The sequence below is a fragment of the Phaenicophaeus curvirostris genome, chromosome 22, assembly GCF_032191515.1.
Source record: "Phaenicophaeus curvirostris isolate KB17595 chromosome 22, BPBGC_Pcur_1.0, whole genome shotgun sequence".
Taxonomy (NCBI): domain Eukaryota; kingdom Metazoa; phylum Chordata; class Aves; order Cuculiformes; family Cuculidae; genus Phaenicophaeus; species Phaenicophaeus curvirostris.
The window spans coordinates 3,552,791-3,572,675 of record NC_091413.1 but is presented as its reverse complement, the minus strand read 5'-3'; the positions used below and the strand labels follow the sequence as shown (position 1 = coordinate 3,572,675).

The following is a 19,885-nucleotide window of genomic DNA, read 5'->3' as shown; positions in this document are numbered from 1 at the left end:
TGTTCCCTTCGCAGCTGGGTGGCGGGGACCTCCGCGGCGCTGGAGCCTCCTCTCCATCCCTCCCTCCTCTCTCTCCATCCCTCCCTCCTCTCTCTCCATCCCTCCCTTCTCTCCATCCCTCCCCCGGCACCGGGGCGGGCGGCAGGTGGAGAGCGAGGAGGGGTGGGGGTGGGGTGGGGGGAGCCACGTAATTAGCAGAGAGCTAATTGGGAGGGGGTGTCCGCCCCCGCGCCTCGTTTATTGATCGCCAGAGAGAAGGGGAATCCCTTCGGGGGCCGCGCTAATTGCCCTGGCTCCGCGCATCTCTCCTCTTTCTTTCATTACCGGGCTCCGCGTTGCCTGCAGGAGAGCTCGGGGGTGAGTCCGGAGCAGCGGGGGAGGCGCCGAGAGGGTTGTCCCGGTGTCCCCTCCCCTTTCCCCCGGTGAGGGGCTCTGTGCCTCGGGTCCCCCCCGAGGGGCTGCATCCCGGTGATGTGCAGGGAGAGAGTTCCTTGGAGGGGGGTTTGTGTGCCTGGAGATGCGTGCTTAACCCCCATCCCACCCCCCATCCCTAAATACTTTCCCTTTGTAAAGGTGCTGATCCTTTTTCTTCTTCTTTTTCTTCTCCTCTGCATCCAGGGAAAAGTTTGAAGACTCTTATGTCCAAAGGAATCTTACAGGTACATCCTCCAATCTGTGATTGCCCTGGGTGTCGAATTTCGTCTCCAGTGGTAAGATTATCGTTAAACTATGTGCTTTAGTTAAGACATCTCCCCGTTCCTCTGCCTCCTTCCCTTAAAAAGAAAATCCTTTTGCCTCTGTGATGGTGAAACCCTGATGTCTGAGGGCTCGGAGCTGTCAGGCACTGGCTTTGCCAGGGTACCTGCAGTCGGTTAAGGGCTAGAGGAAGAGTTTGCAGGCAGAGCAGGTGGGACAAGCAGTGCTTGACCCAAAGGATGCGACACACAGTGCGTTTGTGTGGGGGTTTTTTGTCTATAAGTAGCAGCTAATCATTCAGCAGCCTCTTACCTGTTGTCACCCCTTCATGGTTTAGTGTTAGATAGGAATGGTTGGACTGGATGATCCAGTGGGTCTCTTCCAACCTGGTTATTCTACGATTCTAGGATTCTAGGTTTTTTTTCTGTTGTGCAGAGGCATAGAATGGCTAAATAAAGCAAAAGGGAGTTGTAATTGAGCCCACGTGTTACAACACCAACAGCTCAGCATTAGAGAAGTTTTTTTAGATAAGGAAAAACAAGCTCATCCTGAATGCTTGTGACTTTTACAGCATTCACATAGATCACAGTTACTGCTTTTCTAGATCTTTTCTTCCTAACTTTTGAGTTCCTTGTGTTTTCTGCTGTCTGCCTTTATCCTGAGACTTTCAAAATCTCTACGTGACATCAGCATTTTAATGAGAAAGATGTTGATGCTATTAATAAAAAGCTATTGAAATCATAGTAAACTAAGGCCTTAAAACCAGTTCATCATGCGTAGGAATAACCATAAAATACAGTAACGTGTAAACCTAGGTTGGGTTGTGGAACTAAAGCAGGTCCTGGTCTGAAAAAAACACCACGATTTAAAACATTGTCAGTAGTTCTGTGGAAACAATTTCAGCTGGGGATGTAGGTTCATGCATCCACTGAAATCAACTGTTTTTTTTCTTTTAGCCTTTCTTGGAGGTGAAAGGGGGTCTCCTTTCACTCGCAGGATCCTTATGATCCTGCACGACAGGCGGAACTGAGAATTATTTCTGCAAAGTATGGATGTGCTTGTGTGTACAAATACCTTCACGTGGGAAGGGGCTTGGAGCAATAATCAGCGGTTACACAAATTAACGTGAAGATACCATCTCTGCTGCGAGTCTCTTGCGTCTCTGTGTCGTGTAGCAGCAATAACTGCCTGGCAAGCTTTGAGTTCTGGCTCTGTTGCAGCATTGTCGCCGTATTTTAAACCCAGGAAACCAGAGCGACTCAAACCTGGCTTTTCCTACGGGCTCGTGTAGTCCCTCCGAGTTTACAGGGCAAAGTGCGAGGCAGCTTGCTCCAGTTTTGAGTTCTGCACGTGCTTTAGTTCCCAACCAAGAACCAACCTGCAGGCCGAAGTGATGTCCTGTGGTTACTCGCAGCGTTGAGAAGTGTGGCCAGATGAGTGTCTGCTGGTCCCTTTCTGGTACCTGCTTGTGTTCCTTGGTAGCCAAGGTGACCTGCTGGACTTCTCTAGTAGCCACACTTGTAGTAGTTGCCCAGGGGTGCTGTGTATTTCCAGGTGGGAAGGCAGCACTGTGTGAAACGAGTGTGTTTTAAAATATTACTGACTTTGGGAAGCTCAGATAGAAAGGTGCATATAGTCTTGGGAAAGAAAGAAATCCTTCTGGACTTGCCACAGCTGTGTAAATTCACGAGAGGGAGGCTGATGTTGGAATTAGCATGGGAAGGATGGACCCTGGTGAGAGCTTCTCTCAGAACTCTGCTTCTTGGTGCTTTCTGCGTTTTCTGTGCTTGGAATGTCAGCCTGACCCAAGGACAGCGTCATGTTTTGAACCTGAAATCTGTTGGTAGTGACTTCCCATCACTGTGTGCGCCGCGCGCTTGAAACAGTTACAGGAGGATTTAAACCCAGTTTCTCCCTTTAGCGATCACTGTGATCTCAGAGGTCTATTTCTCCTCCAAAGCTTTATATTTTGCAGTGTAGGTAAGATATCAGAGGGCTATTTCTCCTCCAATGCTTTATATTTTACAGTGTAGGTAAGATATCAGAGGGCTGTTTCTCCTCCAACGCTTTATATTTTGCAGTGTAGGTAGGTAGGCACTTGCAGTGCCCTGGTCCTTGTGCTGCAGGGACGGGCACCGTGAGCTGGTTCTGGCAGCAGCTGGATCTGCTGATCCCAAATCGGTCCTTGGACAGCAGGAATAGGTCAGGAAAACTCGGGTCTCGCCTTTTGAAACGGTGCTGCTTGTGGGCATCCGCATCTTCCCCATCTGCTGGGCGCAGGCAGCGCTCCGGGAGAGGATGCATCCAATTTATCCAGCCCTGCCACCCCTGCCCAATCAACCCGGTGGTGTCGGGGGCTTTAATTAACGGCAGCGATTATTCTGAGGCGCAGCCTGGGTCTCGTTTGGAGAGAGGAGGGGTCGATCTGGAAGGGAAACTGGGCTGGAAAACCAGACTGGGACCAGAGCTGAGCCTGGAGCCGCCGTCCCCTCCCGGGCAGGGGGAGAGGAGAAGGGGAGGGGGGAAGGGAGAGAGGGGAGAAGGGGGGAAAGCGGGCGGAGAGGAGGAGAGAGAAGGGGGGAAAGCGGCGCCAGCAGCGCCGGGGGAAGCGGCGCCCGCCCCCCCGCCGCCCCCCGGGCTGGCGCCGCGTCCCCCCCCGCTCCGCCCCGGTCGCGGTGCCCGCAGCGCCGGGGAGACCGACCCCCCTGCCCCCGAGCCCTCTGCCCCCCCCGCTTCCTCCCCGGCTCCGCTGCCCCGTGGTCCCTCGCTGCCTCCCCTCTTCCCCGACCCCCGTCCTGCCCCATGGCCCCCCGTGCCTCCTGCCCCACTGCTCCCCCCTATCCCTTGTTTTGCCTCCCCCCGCCCCCCCCGTCTACCTCCCCTGTATCCCCCCCGGCTCCCTCCATCCCCGGTTTTGCCCCCGACCCCCTGTCCTGCCCCCCGTTCTCCCCCAATCCCCTGTTTTGCCCCCCTCTCCTCCACTTCCACAGCCCCTGTCTTGCCCCCCCCAACCCCCGTCCTGCCCCCCGTTCTCCCTCGCCCCTCAATCCCCTGTTCCGACCCTCTCTCCCCCGCTCCTACATCCCCTGTTCTGTGTCCCCCACCCCCCACCGGCTCCCTCCCATCCCCCGTCCTGCCCTCCCTTCTCCCTCATCCCTTATTTTGCCCCCCCCCCCGTTCTCCCCCGTCCCCCAATCCCCTGTTTTGCCCCCCTCTCCTCCACTTCCACAGCCCCTGTCCTGCCCCCCCCATCCCCTGTTCCGACCCCCTCTCCCCCGCTCCTACATCCCCTGTCGTGTCCCCCCCATCCCTGTCTTATCCCCCCCACCCCTGCTCCCTCCATCCCGTTTTGCCCCCCCACCCCCTATCCTGCCCCCCGTTCTCCCCCGTCCCCCAATCCCCTGTTTTGCCCCTCTCTCCTCCACTTCCACAGCCCCTGTCCTGCCCCCCTCCCCCCAATCCCCTGTTCCGACCTCCTCTCCCCCCCATCCCCTGTCGTGTCCCCCCCCATCCCCTGTCGTGTCCCCCCCCATCCCCTGTCGTGTCCCCCCCCATCCCCTGTCGTGTCCCCCCCCCGGCTCCCTCCATCCCCTGTTTTGCCCCCCCACCCCCTGTCCTGTCCCCCCGTTCTCCCCCGTCTCCCCACCCCCCGTCCTGCCCCACGCTCCCCCATCCCCCGTCTCCTCCCCCTGCTCCCCCCTCCATCCCCGTGGCCCCTCGCTGCCCCCGCTCCCCCGTCCCCCCCCCCGCAGACGCCGCTCGGCGCCGGCCCCGCCGCCGGTTTCCTGCGGAGCGGGCGCAGCCGCGTCTCGCCGCCCGGCCCGGCGCCTCCTCCCCGGGGCCGCCCCCGCGCCGGCACCAGCCACCCGAGCCGGGGGGGCGGCCGGCCCCCGGGCACCCCGGCCCTTACCCACCCCGGCCCTTACCCACCCCTTCTCACGCTCGCCCCCGGCCACCCCATCTCATGCTTTACCCCATCCTGCACTCACCCCATCCCGTACCTACCCCATCCCACGGTCACCCCATCCCTTACTTGCCCCATCTCACACTCGTCCCATCCCATGTTCACCCCATCCCACACTTAACCCAACCCGCGCTCACCCCGTCCCATGCTCTGCCCCATTCCACATTCACACCATGTCTTACTTGCTCCATCCCACACTCATCGCCTGTTCATCCCATCCCACGCTCACCCTGTCCCATGCTTTACCCCATCCTGCACTCGCCCCATCCCATGCCCACCCTATTTCTCACTTACCCCATCCTATGTTCACCCCACCCCTTACCTACCCCATCCCACTGTCACCCCATCCCTTATGTGTCCTATCCTGTATTCATCGCACCCCATGTTCACCCTGACCCACAGTCACCCCATCCCACACTTAACCCAACCCGTGCTCGCCCCGTCCCATGCTTTACCCCATCCCACGTTCACCCCATTTTTTACTTGCTCCATCCCACACTTGCTCCATCCCACACTCATCTCCTCCCACGCTCACCCTGACCCATGCTTTACCCCATCCTGCGCTCGCCCTATTCCTTACCTACCCCATCCTATGTTCACCCCACCCCTTACCTACCCCATTCCACTGTCACCCTGTCCCTTACTTGCCCCACCTCACACTCATCCCATCCCATGTTCACCCCATCCCACACTTAACCCAACCCACGCTCGCCCCGTCCCATGCTTTACCCCATCCCACATTCACTCCGTTTCTTACATACCCCGTCTCGCGCTCACCCTGTCCCATGCTCTACCCCATCCTGCACTCACTCCATCCCATGCTCGCCCTATTCCTTATTTACCCCATCCCACGCTCACCTCATCCTGTATTCATCCCATCCCTTACCTACCCCATCCCACACTCACCCTGTCCCACAGTTGCCCCATTCCTTACTCGCCCCATCTCACACTTAATCCAACCCCTGCTCACCTTGTCCTGTGCTCACTCCATCCCTTACTTATCCCATTGCATGCTCACCCTTTCCCGTGCTTTGCCCCATCCCATGCTCATCTCATCCCATGTTTGCCCCATCCCAAGCTTTACCTCATCCCATGTTCACCCCATCCCACGCTCATCTCATCCCATGTTCACCCTGTCCCACACTCACCCCATCCCATGCTTTATCCCATCCCACGCCCATCCCAACCCCTGTTTACTCTCTCACTTACTCTGTCCCATGCTTACTCCATCCCACTCATCCCATTCCACACTCACCATCGTCCCATTCTCACCCCACCCTGTGCCCTTCTGGAGGGTGACTGTGCCTCCGATCTCCCTGTCCCCTTTTCTTCGTACTCTAGCCTTCACATCGAAGGTTTTTCAGAGCTGGAGAGGAGTAATAACACAGGTCTTGGTCCCTTCAGGTTTTTTGGAGGCACAACATGCCAGGCGTTCCCGAAGTAAGTTATCAGATGTGAGCAGGGGTCTTCCCCCATATTTGTACTTGTCAGTTCTGGGCAGACACAGTTCATCTTGTTTGGAGCGCTGGACAGATTCCAGTCTAATCCGATGAAACCCGTTCACTACAGGGTTCCCTCTGTCCTCATCGGACTTCCCTCTGTGCTGCAAATACCACGCGTGCATTCCCTCCTCATCCCCACTTCCCAACCCGGGGCTGGAGGAGTGCTCGCTGGCAGTGGTCCTCTAGCCAGAGGGAGGGGGAACCTAACGGTCTTGAAAACAGCACTAAAATCATTATTGCTAAACCAAAATATCCTAGATGCGCCAAGTCCAGCATCGCATACTCAGTGTAATAGAGGAGAGACGTTCCTTAGGACAGAGGTGCTTTAATCGCTTCCGTTATCAGAGAGTGTGACCCTACTGTGTTTTCATACAAGCCATGAGAATGCGTTAGGACTGGACGCCGGCTGCTCCTCATCCTCTTTTCCCATATTTTCTTGGGCAGGGTGTCTGGAAGTCCGTGTTGGAGGTAGAGGTTTGGGTCCCAGGCAAAGAAGGGAGGGCAAGCTTTCAAAAAGGGATACGGCTGTATGCAAACACAACAAAAAGCATGATAGAATTATATCTTTTTTCACCCCATCTCCTTCGTTGCGTGTCAAGACACACGGTAATTGCCCATAACTTGAGCCATGACAATGGTAATTCATTTGCTGACGAGGGCTGTGTTTTGCTCCTGATTTGATTTATATGTGACGCTTTCTGTTTGCTTCTTTTTGCTTTTTTTGTTGTCATCGTCAACCTTGTTTTCACTCGAGGTTGCTGAGGTTAAGGCGTTAGTCCAAGACTTTGTCAAGGGTGAAAAACGTAACCGTCTGCTCACTTAGAGGGATGAATGCCAGTAATCGCACAAATCCCTGTTATTTAGCCCAAAGATTTTGGTTTCGGAGGTGTAGGGGTGGAAGATGCTGGTGCATCTTCCCCAGAGCGTGGCTTTCTGTGGCTTGGGCTGCTGGGTCCTGGCTGCAGCTGCATCCACTGCCCTTCCCAGCGATGCCCTCCTGGCCACCGCGCTGCCTTGCAGGTTGCCTGGCCAGCCAGGAACGGCACAGGGGAGGGAAGGGACATCTCGGGGCTACTGAGCAAATCCCCACGTTGTGGAATCCAAATTCAGGGGCGAGAAGTCTCCCACACTGCACATGAGTCTTTCAAGGGAACTTTGCCTGCTGGAGAATGTACTTGGCTGCCTGTAAAGGCAGGATTAAGTCTGAAATTTTACTTTTAACTGAATAGATGAGATTTAGGTTTCTTTCTGAGCTGTGGACTTAAGGGTTGGAGCTGGAGAACCTCAGGGTTTATACGAAGCAGGCTGTTTTCATAACTTTGCCTTCATGTCTCTGGGGGCTGCCTTATGAATGTGGAAAAAACCTCCCTGTAAAGCAGACTTATAAACCTTTTTATCCCCCCAAGGTCTTTGGCACAGTCTGGTGATTTTTATTTGTGGTTTCATGCTGATTTAGATTGTTGTTTTTAATCCAATGTTTGAGTTTAGCTTAACATTTGTTGGAGTTTTTTGAGTTGGTTGTTAGTTTGTTTTTTTTTTGTTTGGGTTTTGTTGTGTTGTTTTTTTAATGGACTTTGCTCAGGTGAGTTTTAGAGCGTGTTGCACTGCAAACTTGTGAGTTCAGCTTGAACACTTAACAAAAGTTAATTCAGATCTGTCAGACATCACCCTCGTAGAGGAACTGGAGATAAAGGTATGTTGTGCACTTAAAATGGGGTGAGAGTCTCGTGCATCAGTACAGGGAGAGATGCTGAGTTTGAGCCCACACCCTTCACTTGCGAGGCTTCCAAACCCAAGGGCAGTGAGATTGTGTGTCTCCTTCTCTCACATAAGGGTCTCTAAAAGCAACCACTTGTGGGTCATACAGCGTGTCACAGGGGGAAGCTGTCAGCCTGAGATGGGAATTGGTGTGGCTATGAGAGCTGCTTCTAAATGTATTCTGCATTGGGAGTTATTCCTGATGGTCCTTGAACTCAGCTCATGAATGGGATGCATTGCAGCTGATGTTGTCCACTGTCAGAGGGCTGGAAGATGGGTGTTGCACCAATAAATGAGTGCGTACTGCTTTTTGCAGAGGCAGAACAAATCCAGATCAATGGCACCGAGAGTGCCAGCACAATACCGAAGGATTTAATTTTGTGGATTATTAAATACCCTCTGGAAAGGAAAATATTAATTGGATTGCAGTCTTGTGAGTGAACAGCAGAGATGTGTAAGTAGCTATGGCTTAGGAAAAGAATTTTTTCTTACAGCGGGTTTTAAGGAGTTCCAAGTGGGGGAGGTTTGCTGTAGTACGGAGCTGTAGGGAAGATTCTTGCTGTTCTGGTGATCAGTGATGAGAAACTGGATGCAAAAGGTCTTGCACGATGGAAGGACAGAGGAAGATCCATCTGTGAGTTCACTTTGGTGTTTGGGAGGTGTTTGTGAACAACAGGCCAAGCTGAGTCTTCCTGAAAGAGGGTGAAAGGATATTTATGATGAACGATTCTGCTTGCAGTGAGCAAGTTTCCTCCTGCTGGGATTCCGTAAGGACCGCAGAGGGGCTTCTCCTTGTCCCGCAGAATTTTGTGGGGTGTTAGTTCCCTGGAAGAGCTAAGATGGAGTTTGTGGCTGTGGCTTTCTGTTCTCGGGTGGGCTGAGCTGTAGGAAGAGGCAGTTTCTAAGCCCTCAGCCCCTTTGGGAGCAGGTTTTACACACTAGAGCAGTGGATGCAAGATGGGCTTTGCAGCCAGCTCTGCTTGCTCTGAATTGTGCTGTACTCCATCAGGTACAGAACACCCACTGGGCTGAGGGAAAGTAAGTTAAGCAAGGAAAGAAAGAGGGATAAATAAATATATAGAAGCAGGAAAAGCAGCAGCATCTTGTTAGTGGTGTGTCAAGGGCAGTGTAAAGGTGACATAGGATAAGTAATTTTGCTGTCAAAATTATTTAGAGATGTCATTAAACTGCTTAGGGCTGTCTCTGCTGCTTCAGGGCACGGGCACCTGGTTTTAATTTGCAGTGCTCTATGTCCAAACTTGCTGGCCTTATTCAAAGGGATCCGTGCTAATTTGGAACTTGGTGGCAAATGCATTTAGTGAACATGAGATCTGAATAGCAGAGGTGACTAAAGGATCAGAATTAACTCCCTCATAAACTCTGTTCATTTTTCTTTTCCTCAGGTTTAAAACTATCAACTCATTCAAGTTTGCAAGAGATGATGAACTTTTCAGGTTGCTCGTTCTGGTTCAGTTATGAGACAGGGAGAGCAGGGAAGCACTTTTCTATTGGCCTTAGACTTTGGAAAAGCGATCCACTCTGCTTTTAATGAAGTCATGCTTGGTCAGAACTTTATAGAATCATAGAATAACCAGGTTGGAAGAGACCCACCGGATCATCGAGTCCAACCATGCTTGCATGCTTGCAAAACCATTTTGTTTTGCCTGTTTTGTTTTTTTCCCCTTTTTCTGCCTTTTTTTTTCCTGCTGTGTTCTCTTATTTTGTTGCAGTCTATTCTCTTTATTTGGAAAACGTTTTGCTATAGAGGAGGTTCTTGTTTGGCATCTATGACCTCTTCTCTCCCTTTCGCTTTCTCTCTCTTGAAATGCATCATCTTCACTTATGCAACAGCTGAAGAATCGCCGTTCTCACCACTGCAGGGTTGAGGGCAATGAAAGACATCTCTTAGAGTTATTTATTGTTGTAGAAATCATGCACAGTTTCCTAAAAAAACTGAGAACATCTTCAGCTCCTCTGCTTTGCTCTTGTACGGCTCGTGTGTGAAGGCCAGTCTTCTGTGTCCCACCTCCACTGTTGGAGCAATGCATTTCCTTTCTTTTATTTTTGGCTCTGTGATTTTAGCCAAACCAGTAAGAGCAGAGAGGAAATTACACATTCCCTTGGGTCATAAATATAATCTGATATGGGATTTTCTTGTAACGTGTCTGAGGATGGGGAGGAACGGATGGAGGGAATTCCCAAGCATGGAAAGAAAGGTTTTTGCTCATTTATCTTACTTCTAGCCAATGTGGAACTTTTAGCTTTTACTGATTTCACTTTATTTTGCACGTGTACACAAAGCCACAGGATCTGGGCATGCTGTCAAGCCCAGATTTTCCCTGTTCTTTGATTACCTGTATGAAAATATTCTTGCACCTCAACTCCCTCATTTGAAGATGTCGGGATAGCTTCAGCTGCTACACAAATAGGCTTTTGTAGTCTTTTCATCTTCAGCTAGAAAGAAGTATGTAGAATTGTAGAACCATAGTATGGTTTGGGTTGGAAGAGACCTTAAAGGTCACCCAGTTCCAACCTCTTGCCGTGGGCCGAGCCACCTCCCATGCAATTGGGGTGCTCAAAGCCCACTTGCATATAAAACCACCAAGCCTTAATGTGGCCTTTTGTTTATCACGTTGTAAAATGGAAAAAAACTAAATGACTTCGTACCAAGGTTTAATCAACATTTGTTCTCTGTCTTAAGGTGTGAGATGCTGGGCAGTGCCTGATATTGTTTGCACTGTGCTAGTCGATTAGGAAGGCAGAGCTTTTTTCAGTGGTTTACAGGGAATTAAGAAACAGGAAAACTTGAGAGCTTTTGGTGATAGAAGACGGCTTTTGGGTCTAGAAAGTACCTCTTCTAAAATGTTTATAATGTTGACATTGCAACAAAGCTGTGTGGTTGCTTGTAGAGTTCAGTGCTGGGAGGTGTGGTTGTTACAGATAATTTGAAATGCAGCTCTGGGTTTTTAAAGAGCTCCAGTTAACTTGGGCCTCTTAATCAGCACAACTTCTTAGTATAAAACTTTCCTCTTTCTCTTGAAAGCGAGCAGAACCACTTCACCAGACGGGTTTGCTGTCGATGAGAGCCTTGCCCCTAGGAGCATCTACTTATCAGCGGGTCTCTGGGGCTAATTCAGAGTTATGAGTAGATTCCACTCCAATGGTAGCTGCTGTTCTGCCTATCTCTCCCCATCAAATTGCAAAAACTCCCTTGTAACCCCATCCTTTCTTTTTATCAGGAGATGAATGTGATAGGTGGTACTCAGCTCGGTGGAGGCTGCTTTTGCCGGGTTGCTAGGGTAACCAGAGATCGCCCCTGAAGACAGAAAAGGGCAAGCATTCCTTTCTGCCACAGTCTGGAGCATCAGTGATTGAATGAGATTAGATAGAATTAGATAATCCTGAAATTCACAGTGATTTGACGCCAGACCTTTATTAAATAAGTGAAAGTACCAGCCCTTATAGTAAAAATGAATTCTTTTAGATCAATAACTTTTCCCACCGTTGGCCACAGCTGTGATTCTTGAGATCTCTTTTTGTGTGACATGGGGTGAACCACACAAACACATCTTTTTTTACGTCTTTTTTTTTTTTTTTCCTTCCCCACACCCCGAGGGGACTATGATATCAGTTCCTCTTTTATTTCCCCCTTGTGATTCACCCACTTAACTGTAAAGTGCTCTTACAGGGGGGAGGCTTTACAGGATTCTTCAGCGATGGTTCAGTGAACGAGAGGTTGCAATAGTAGTGTTACTTAAATTCTACACAGTTAGTCTTAAGTATTGTAGTGTTTTAGGGTCACTTTGGGGGAAAAAAAAGAAGCAAAGCATCTGTATATTGCAAATGCCTGTGTGTTTTACTCTTCCTTCTATGTTCAGTGCCTAAAACCGTTGGGACCTCATCCATATTTCTGCTTAGCTGCGATAGAATTGATAACATCATACTCTGAGCTAAAGTAAATGTGGGTTAAAATGAGTGTGAGCGCAGGACTGGACTTTGATCACAACCAGTCTAGATTTACATCAGTTTAACTCTTTTTCATCTCTAGACTGGCATCATCAAAATTCAATGTGCATCAAAAGGGACTTGGCAGGGCATGGAAAATTTGGTATGTTGTGGACCTTAAGTGGTTTTGTTTCTTATCAAGGTAAATCGGCTCTTTCAGGGCAGAGGGCCGATTTATTTACTTTTTTTTGGTGGTGGTGCTGTCCCTTAGGTGCTGCTCCAGACCTCTCTGCTGAGGTTCCTGCAGGCATCATGGACAGTTTCTTGTCTCAAAGGAGTCGAGAAGCAGCCCATCCAGAATGAGAAGGGCAGCCTGTACTCCTTATAAGGATGCTTTTAATTCTGAATAAAAATATAATGCCTTTAATCTGGGATTTTTTTAATCCTCAAATTAACAATGTGTTTCCTTAAAACATTTTTAGCTTGAAATTCCTGAGCTGGTAATTCCTAGCTGGGAGTCTATGGATCTGCACTAGTTTGCATCAGCAATGTGGATCTGGTTTTTTGAAGTCTCGCCTTGCTGTGATGGATTTGTCAGGAGTTCATTCAGTAAAAGTAGTTCTATGAGGCTGGTAAGCGTTTCTTTCCCCTGCTGTGTGCAAAGGGCAGAAATCATCCCTGCTTTGGGAGGATTTAGTTCTGCCGCTGATGTCTCTGTTATTGTCTTTAAATCAGGATAGAATCTAGAAAAAAGCCTGGTTAAAGCATGTTTGGAATCCTATGCTCTGCAAGGGACTGTGCTTTTCCTTTAGCAGCGCGATGCTGAAAAATGTACATCTTGAGAGTAATTCTGTTGTTGTGGTGGGACTCCTAATACCCTGGACTGCTGATCGTGCCAAGCTCTAGAAACAAGAGCAACAACTATCGTGGGGAAATACAGGCAGCAAAGTAAGAGAGAGGGAAGGGCAGAGGAGCCTGAAAAATGCTTGTGTGCGAGTACTGTATCTTAAGACCAAACTTGATCTGTGCGGTGTCTAATTCTGCCCTTGCTAGCAGGGTAACAGGACACGCTGGCGAGAGAACATTTTTGCTTGGTAAGGAAGGGTACAGGCACTCTGAATCCTCACCCCTGCCTTTATCCAGGATTCAAGTGCACTGAAAAGAGGAGCTAAGTGATGAAGTGTCAAATCCCACTAGGAAGCAAAGCCAGAACTGCTCTGAAATAAAGAAAAGGCTGGGATTAAGATCTTTACCCCACAAGAGAAGCAAGGCGAATCCAACTTGTGATCAGGTTTCTCACCTGTCCTGCTGCTCTGGCTGCTTTGGGAAACAAGGTCCCAAGTAGACCTCGGGTGGGTAAAGCAGAGGAGCTGTTGCTGTACCCCATCCATTCCTGGAAAAGCAGGAAATACAGTGTGAAAGGATGAGACCCAGGTGTTGGTGGCAGCTTCAGCTGGGATAACCACGCTCTGTTGCCTAGAGATCTGCCCCATGTGGACCCTGTCCAGCTTTGGGGGCATCCAAGCAAGATGTGAGCCAGGGAAGTCTCTGACTTTGCAGCTTTAGTGGCAGTGTAGTGAAGACCACACGTGAGTTCAGTACATCATAAAGTTGAGGTATCAGTTGCTTCAGTGATTTCCCGTGTTTGGAAACCAACCTCCACCTGGGGAGGTCTCTCGGCGCTGACAAGGAAAATCAATTGGAAACAAAAACAGAGCGGAGTTCTTTGTGGTGTGGCTTGCACTCCAGCTTTAAGTAGCTTGAGCGTTTGAAGTTGTACTCTAGAGAAGTTGCCCTTAATTTGTTGGAAGCCTTTAATGTCATCTCAGCGCATGATTCTTCTCCTGGAGGCTCCTTCTCTGGATGGAGCTGCCTGACATGGAAAAGCATAATGGACTTGGGTGCTTGGGGCTTGTTTGTGAATTGGTGTTGGGGATCGTATCGGATGACTGCGAACTGTGCACGTCAGTGGGGAAAGCACTGGGCATCTGGAGAGAAAGACTGTGCTTTGGCTGGTTGCTGAACATTACCAGTGCATCACTGATGATACTGCCCGATGTAAGAGACATCTGATTTTTGAGGTGTCAGTTGGCAGTGCTCCTCCCGTGTGTTCCTACGGACAGGGAGACATCGAAGGCTAAAACACAACTGTGCAAACGCAGGGTTTCATTAAGAAAACCTGATCTGTAACTTCAGCATCAAAACCGCAGCCTGCATTTCAGGATAATCAACCTGCAAATACTGGCTCTGTTCACTTGTGGGGTAGAGCAGGGACCACTGTGGGCTGGCAGTCAGGTTGCCTTGGCCTCTGCCTTTTTCCCAACTGAGGATAACGTGCCTTGCTCTCTCCGACCTTTGTTTTCAAATGCAGGTTGTTGGGGATGTTTAACTTGGCTTACCCAGGAACACGCTTTCTCAGGGTCCACGTGCCTTTTATTCCTTTTCACATCAGGGATCTGTGCAGCGTTAGCTACCTTTGGGTGGCCTTCGGAGGCGTGGACACTAACCTTCCCATCCCTCAGCTTCCCCACATACAGGCTGGGGAGAGCACCTCGGTACTGCTAATGGAAACGGAAATATTGAGATTTATGGGTTAAAAGGGCAAGAGACCACTGTTACCATAAAGACTTGAGTTCTTGAACTATAATAGCCTGGAAGAAAAGGCTCCAGGGAGACCGTAGAGCAGCCTTCCTGCCCATGGCAAGGGGTTGGAACTGGATGGGCTTTGAGGTCCCTTCCAACCCAACCCATTCTATGATTCTATGTTGACTTGTAATGCTCTGACTTCTCACTCACAAAGTTGCGTTGGTGTAAGATCAAATAACTTGCAGAAAGCTAAGCACATTGCACTAGCACTATTGTCTCAGCAAAAAAAATGTATTAATTTAACTCTTTTCCATTAGCAAGCTTTAATTTGCATAAATTAAATCACCCTCCTTTAATTTATTATTACTTGTCCCGTTTCCTCTATTTCATTATTTCTCGTGGGGGTTATAAAATTACTTGGGTTATTCTGCTTATACTTTTTAAAATACAGGCACAGTGCTGTGTTTGCCCATTTACCTTGTAATTCCTCATTGTTCCGAGGCTCGTTAAAAATCTGAGGAAAGCATCTAAAGAACTTCTTGGGCTGGAGCTCTTGGAGAGCGAGTTATCGAAGTCTGGTGATTTAAACCGATATAACCTTACAAGTTTCTGTTTGGAGACCTCCTAATTCACTGCTGGAATGAGAAGTATTTCATTTTCATACCATGTTAGAGCTGTTCTTTTCTCCCAGTGCAGAAGCGAAGTATTTATTGAATATTCTTTTTTTCAGCATTTCTGACAGTTCTACCATTCCCGTCCAGTAATGGGTTGAAACCTCTGTGGCTTTTCCCCCTCACCTAGATGCTATCGTAGCTTGTGCTCCTTGTCTGGCTGCTTTTGTTTTCTGCTGATCTTTCCGTCAAATCTTCCTGTTTGGCTGTCAGGTTATAGGGATGCGGTTGCGTCCCCATCCCTGGAGGTGTTTAAAAGACAGGTGGATGAGATGCTCAGGGATGTTGTTTAGTAGTGGACAGGTGCAGTTGGACTTGATTATCTCAAAGGTCTTTTCCGACCAACCGATTCTGTGATTCTGTAATTCTGTGATGATGAAGCAAGGTAGCATTTGAATTATTTGAAGAAGGGATCATGGTGTGTTCTGTCAAAGCTTAACACCATGATCCCTTCTTCAAACTACTTCCAACTGCTACCCTTGCTTCATTTCTTAAGAATTCACAGAATCACAGAATGGTTTGGTCGGAAAAGACCTTTGAGATAATCAAGTCCAACCTGCACCTGTCCATCACTAACAGCCTCCCTGAGCATCTCATCCAACCTGTCCTTTTAACACCTCCAGGGATGGGGCAGCCACAACGTCTCTGGACAACCTGGGCCAGAGCCTCCCCACCCTCATCATGAAGAATTTCTCCCTCCTGTTTAATCTAAATCTTCCCTCTTTTGGCTTAAAACTTTGGCTTTTGGATAGGTGTTGATACAGGGTTATACTGCAGCAGAGGAGTTGGGGATGTGACACATCTGGAACTCTGAAGTTCACCTCTTACTTGAGTAGCCATCAGGACTACGCTGTCATCCATCTCCTCTTCACAAGACTTGTGTTTGTCTTATGTTTGTACAGAGAGACATCCCTGCCGTTGGCTTGCACTGAGATGCTGTGCTGTTAGCCTTGGCTGGCATGAAACATCTTGATATCCTGAGAGCTGTGAAAGTCGACATATGCTAAGTCAGTCACGGGAAGAGAATCTTCCCTCAAAGCCTCCTTGGAAGGTTCTGACAGTATTTAATCTGGCGGGGTCTACTATGTCGTTCAGACTGATCCCAGCGGGCCAACGGGTTGGGATCAATAATATCCTTGATCAGTAAATAGTTCTACCTTGATCAGAGAATCCCGGTAATTAGAGCTGAAAAAGATGTGTGGCATCACTCGGGCTGCTCCACAGAGCACTCTGGAACGTGCTGGCATTTGTGTGTGTGTTCCTTGGGGCTTTTTTGGTTGCTCTTGTAATGTAATGCTAGTCTGTGTTTTTGAGGGAGGGCTGTGTTAATATTGCCAGAAAATGACTGATATTGGGTGCTTCATTATTTGCCCTCAATATGAACCCCCTTGTTTTAAGAATGGAAGAGATGAGGGAGAAGTGAGGCATGAGGAGAAGCAATGACCCATTGTAATCATCCAAGACGAGAGCTGGAAATGGAGTTCAGCCCCTGTGTCACAGTCCCCAAGGCTCTATTCCTGTTCAGTAGATACTGAGGTTGATGTAAACAGCTTCCCCTCTTCTTCTTTCACTGATGCCCTCGTTTTTCCTGGGGTTTGGAATATGAATAATTGGAACAACTTGTTTATTTGGAATGAAATGACATCATAGAATCGTAAAATGGTTTGTGTTGGAAGGCACCTTAAAGCTCATCCAGTTCCACCCCCTGTCATGGGCAGGGACACCTCCCATGGACCAGGATGCTCCAAGCCCCATCCAACCTGGCCTGAACACTTCCAGAGATGGGGCAGCCACCACTGCTCTGGGCAACCTGGGCCAGGACCTCCCCACCCTCATTGTGAAGAATTATTCCTAATGTCTAATCTAGATCTTCCCCCTTCACTTTAAAGCCATTCCCCCTCTTCCTATTACTCCATGCCCTTGTAAAAAGTCCCTCCATAGCTTCCCTGGAGCCCCCTTCAGGTACTAGAAGTTGCTCTAAGGTCTCCTCAGAGCCTTCTCTTCTCCATCCGTGGGATTTAACTGAGGACAGTGCAGAGCTCAGTGGGGAGGAGAAGGTGGCGAAGGAACGGTTTTGTCTTTTATCTAGCTCTTCCGTGACAGTTGAGCGTTAAATTAGAGGAGCTTAGGCAGGCTGAAGGCTTAGCTGGTTTCCAAGTGGATGTGTTGAGATGGTCTGGAGTGGGCTCTGCTAGGGTGAAGGCTGCTCCAGAAGAGTTGGTCATCGGGACGCAACGCATACGTGTGCTTACGGTGTGTTCCACACCAGTCACGTCAGGGGTGGAGAGAAGGATGGGTAAGTGTCACACGCAGAAAGCCAGCAGTAGTTTTTCATTACAGATCTTTGAAAATGAGGAAATAAAGCCAGCTTTTCAGTTTTTGTGGCTGTGAACCCATCAAACATGAATATGGCTGCTTGCCTACAAACAGATTAGTTTTTTTATTGCTTTTGCCACCTCTGTGATGCACTAAGGCCTAACTATACTATATATAGCATGATAAATCTGGTTTATATAAATGTGTACTTTGATATATTTTATTAATATCGCACTTATTTGAATATTTCGGGACTCGTGGCACGTACAAAACTGTTACTTAGCTTATGCTTATTTTATTTAATCATTTTAGGCTTATAGAACACCTGTCATCGGATTGCAAGTGCTGTGCCATTAATTAAAAATACAGTCTGGAATTCAGAAGTGCCTTTCTGACCCAGCTAGAGTATCCCTCTCCCTTAAACTCATCCCTCCGTTCCTAACCAGGTCTATTCTAGTGCCGTAAACCAGTTCAGTCTGATTCCAGGATGAAGCATGGGGAGGACAAGGAGCTGAGCTTTACGATGATGTGCTCACAGGTACCTGAACTGCAAACTCACATTGGAGGAGGAGAGCTTTGAGAATCCCTATCATGTATCGCGGGCTCACTGCGTAGGTGCTGTACAAGCACTATCGCTAAATTATGCAGCTCCTGTCCTAGAAATTTCACAAACCAGGTTTAGGTGTAGACACAAAAGGGAGCGCAGCGCAGACCATGGGAGGGATGAGGTGCTCCGAGCGGTTTGTTCTCACTTGCAGGCATGTTTTGGCGCTGATTCTAGAGATTTCAGTCAGATTTGGCTTTACATGGTGATATGGTTGCCAGGGCCGCAGGATTAGACCCTCTCTGGGGCAGGGATTTGTGAGTGTCACAAGTTCTCCAGGTTGGATGGGGCTTGGAGCAACCTGATCTAGTGGGAGGTGTCCCTGCCCATGGCAGGGGGTGGAACTGGATGGGCTCTGAGGTCAGTGCATGAGCTCTCTTTATGCTGGTAATTATAGTGATGAGGATGACGTGTAACTTGGTAAAAGGGTCTGAAAAATACCCGTGTCTGGCAACAGCAAAGGTAGAAACCAGTAGATGAGCTAGGGGGTGGGAGAGGGGGGATACAGTTTATAGAAGACCGGGAGACACCTTCTGAAAGCTAATGAGGTGTCCGAGTTTCAGCCAGAAGTAGACAGAGAGCATTCTGTGTCAGGATCAGCTGGAGATGAGCTTGAAGACGGTTCAGTGCAGATCCTGGAGAATCCAAGGGTGTAGAACAAACTGGAGAGCTACCTTCCACCTCCTTGCTGTGCTTCCCTGTATGCTCTTCTCCTTGCAAAGGACACGACATCAGCCCACTGGACAGGACAGAGCAGTTAGCCAACTTTTTGGTCTGGTTGTGCTTTGCTGCCTTGCAGAGAAGACAGCGAATAACTTTATTTTCAAGAGAAAGTAAGCTGTGCTCCAGCTGCAGCTTGGCAGGGAAGGGAAGCCAGGAATAAAAACTAGACCGTGGCTCTGAGGAGGAGATAACAGGTAAGAGGCAGCGGCTCAGGAGCTCAGGCTACGTGTTCCTGATAAAGAAGCATACTCATTGCTTGCCTCGTTGTTCCAAGGTCAGAAAGGCAGCAGTAGTGGTGGCAGCACAACAGATCTGCCTGAAAATAAGGCGCCCTTGTGTGGTATCCCTCCTCCAGGGGAGGTGGAGCTCTTCTAATCTCCTTCCCCTTATCCCTCTTCCAGCTGACCTCCTGGGCTCAGTAAATAATGTCTCAGGAGGCTGCAAGAATTGGTGAACAATGAGTGGCCTCCCAAGAAGCCAAGCTTGTTTTTCCCCTGAATTCCATCTTTGCTAAAGAATCCACAATTATTATTCATTTAACTTATATTTTTAAATGCTATTCCTAGCCTTCTGTTTGCCTTCCCAGCGTTAAATGTGATTTCAGAGGCGGGGGTTTCTAGAGTTCTAGCTGGCACCCAGTGCCCAAACAAACCCAGAGCTCTGCCTGTTGGAACGCTGGGTTTGCTTTAATCTTATCTTTTCCTGTGTGAGAATCGCCCACCTGCCTGAATGGGGCACAGAGGGAGATTCAGCTGAGCCGTTGGAAATGTCTGGAGGGATTTGTTCATCTGATCCCGATTTATTTTAATAGGGCATTTAGTTCTGAAGAGCTGATCTTGTGTTTCGAGAGCCAATGGGTGTAAGATTTTGGCCCTGGCTTGATTAACTCTTTATTTTGGCTCTTTCTCTGTATCCGTCAGAATTTTTGTTTGTGCTGGGTTTTTGGGTTTGATTTATTTTTGCCTGTGCAGAGACTATGTTGCAGAGCTCAAGTGATGTTGTGCTATATTTTGACGTTTGTATCCAATTTCGTTTTGAGCTGGAGTGAGGGAAAGTTAGAGAAATACTTCAAATCCAGCCTGGACAAGAGAAGGCTCCGGGGAGACCTTAGAGCAGCTTC

At 49.1% G+C, this 19,885-nt stretch overlaps 1 protein-coding gene across 3 annotated transcripts in view; it reads left to right on the top strand.

The window, feature by feature from the left end:
- SAMD11 (sterile alpha motif domain containing 11) overlaps nucleotides 1–19,885 on the top strand; it is a 123,716-nt gene that overhangs the window by 1,970 nt on the left and 101,861 nt on the right. For 2 of the 3 annotated variants that reach the window (XM_069874681.1, XM_069874683.1), the window contains one exon: nucleotides 619–710. In XM_069874681.1, coding sequence (XP_069730782.1) covers nucleotides 619–710 — 92 coding nt within the window. The remainder of the gene's footprint in view (nucleotides 1–618; nucleotides 711–19,885) is intronic. The other variant, XM_069874682.1, reaches the window with a different exon arrangement.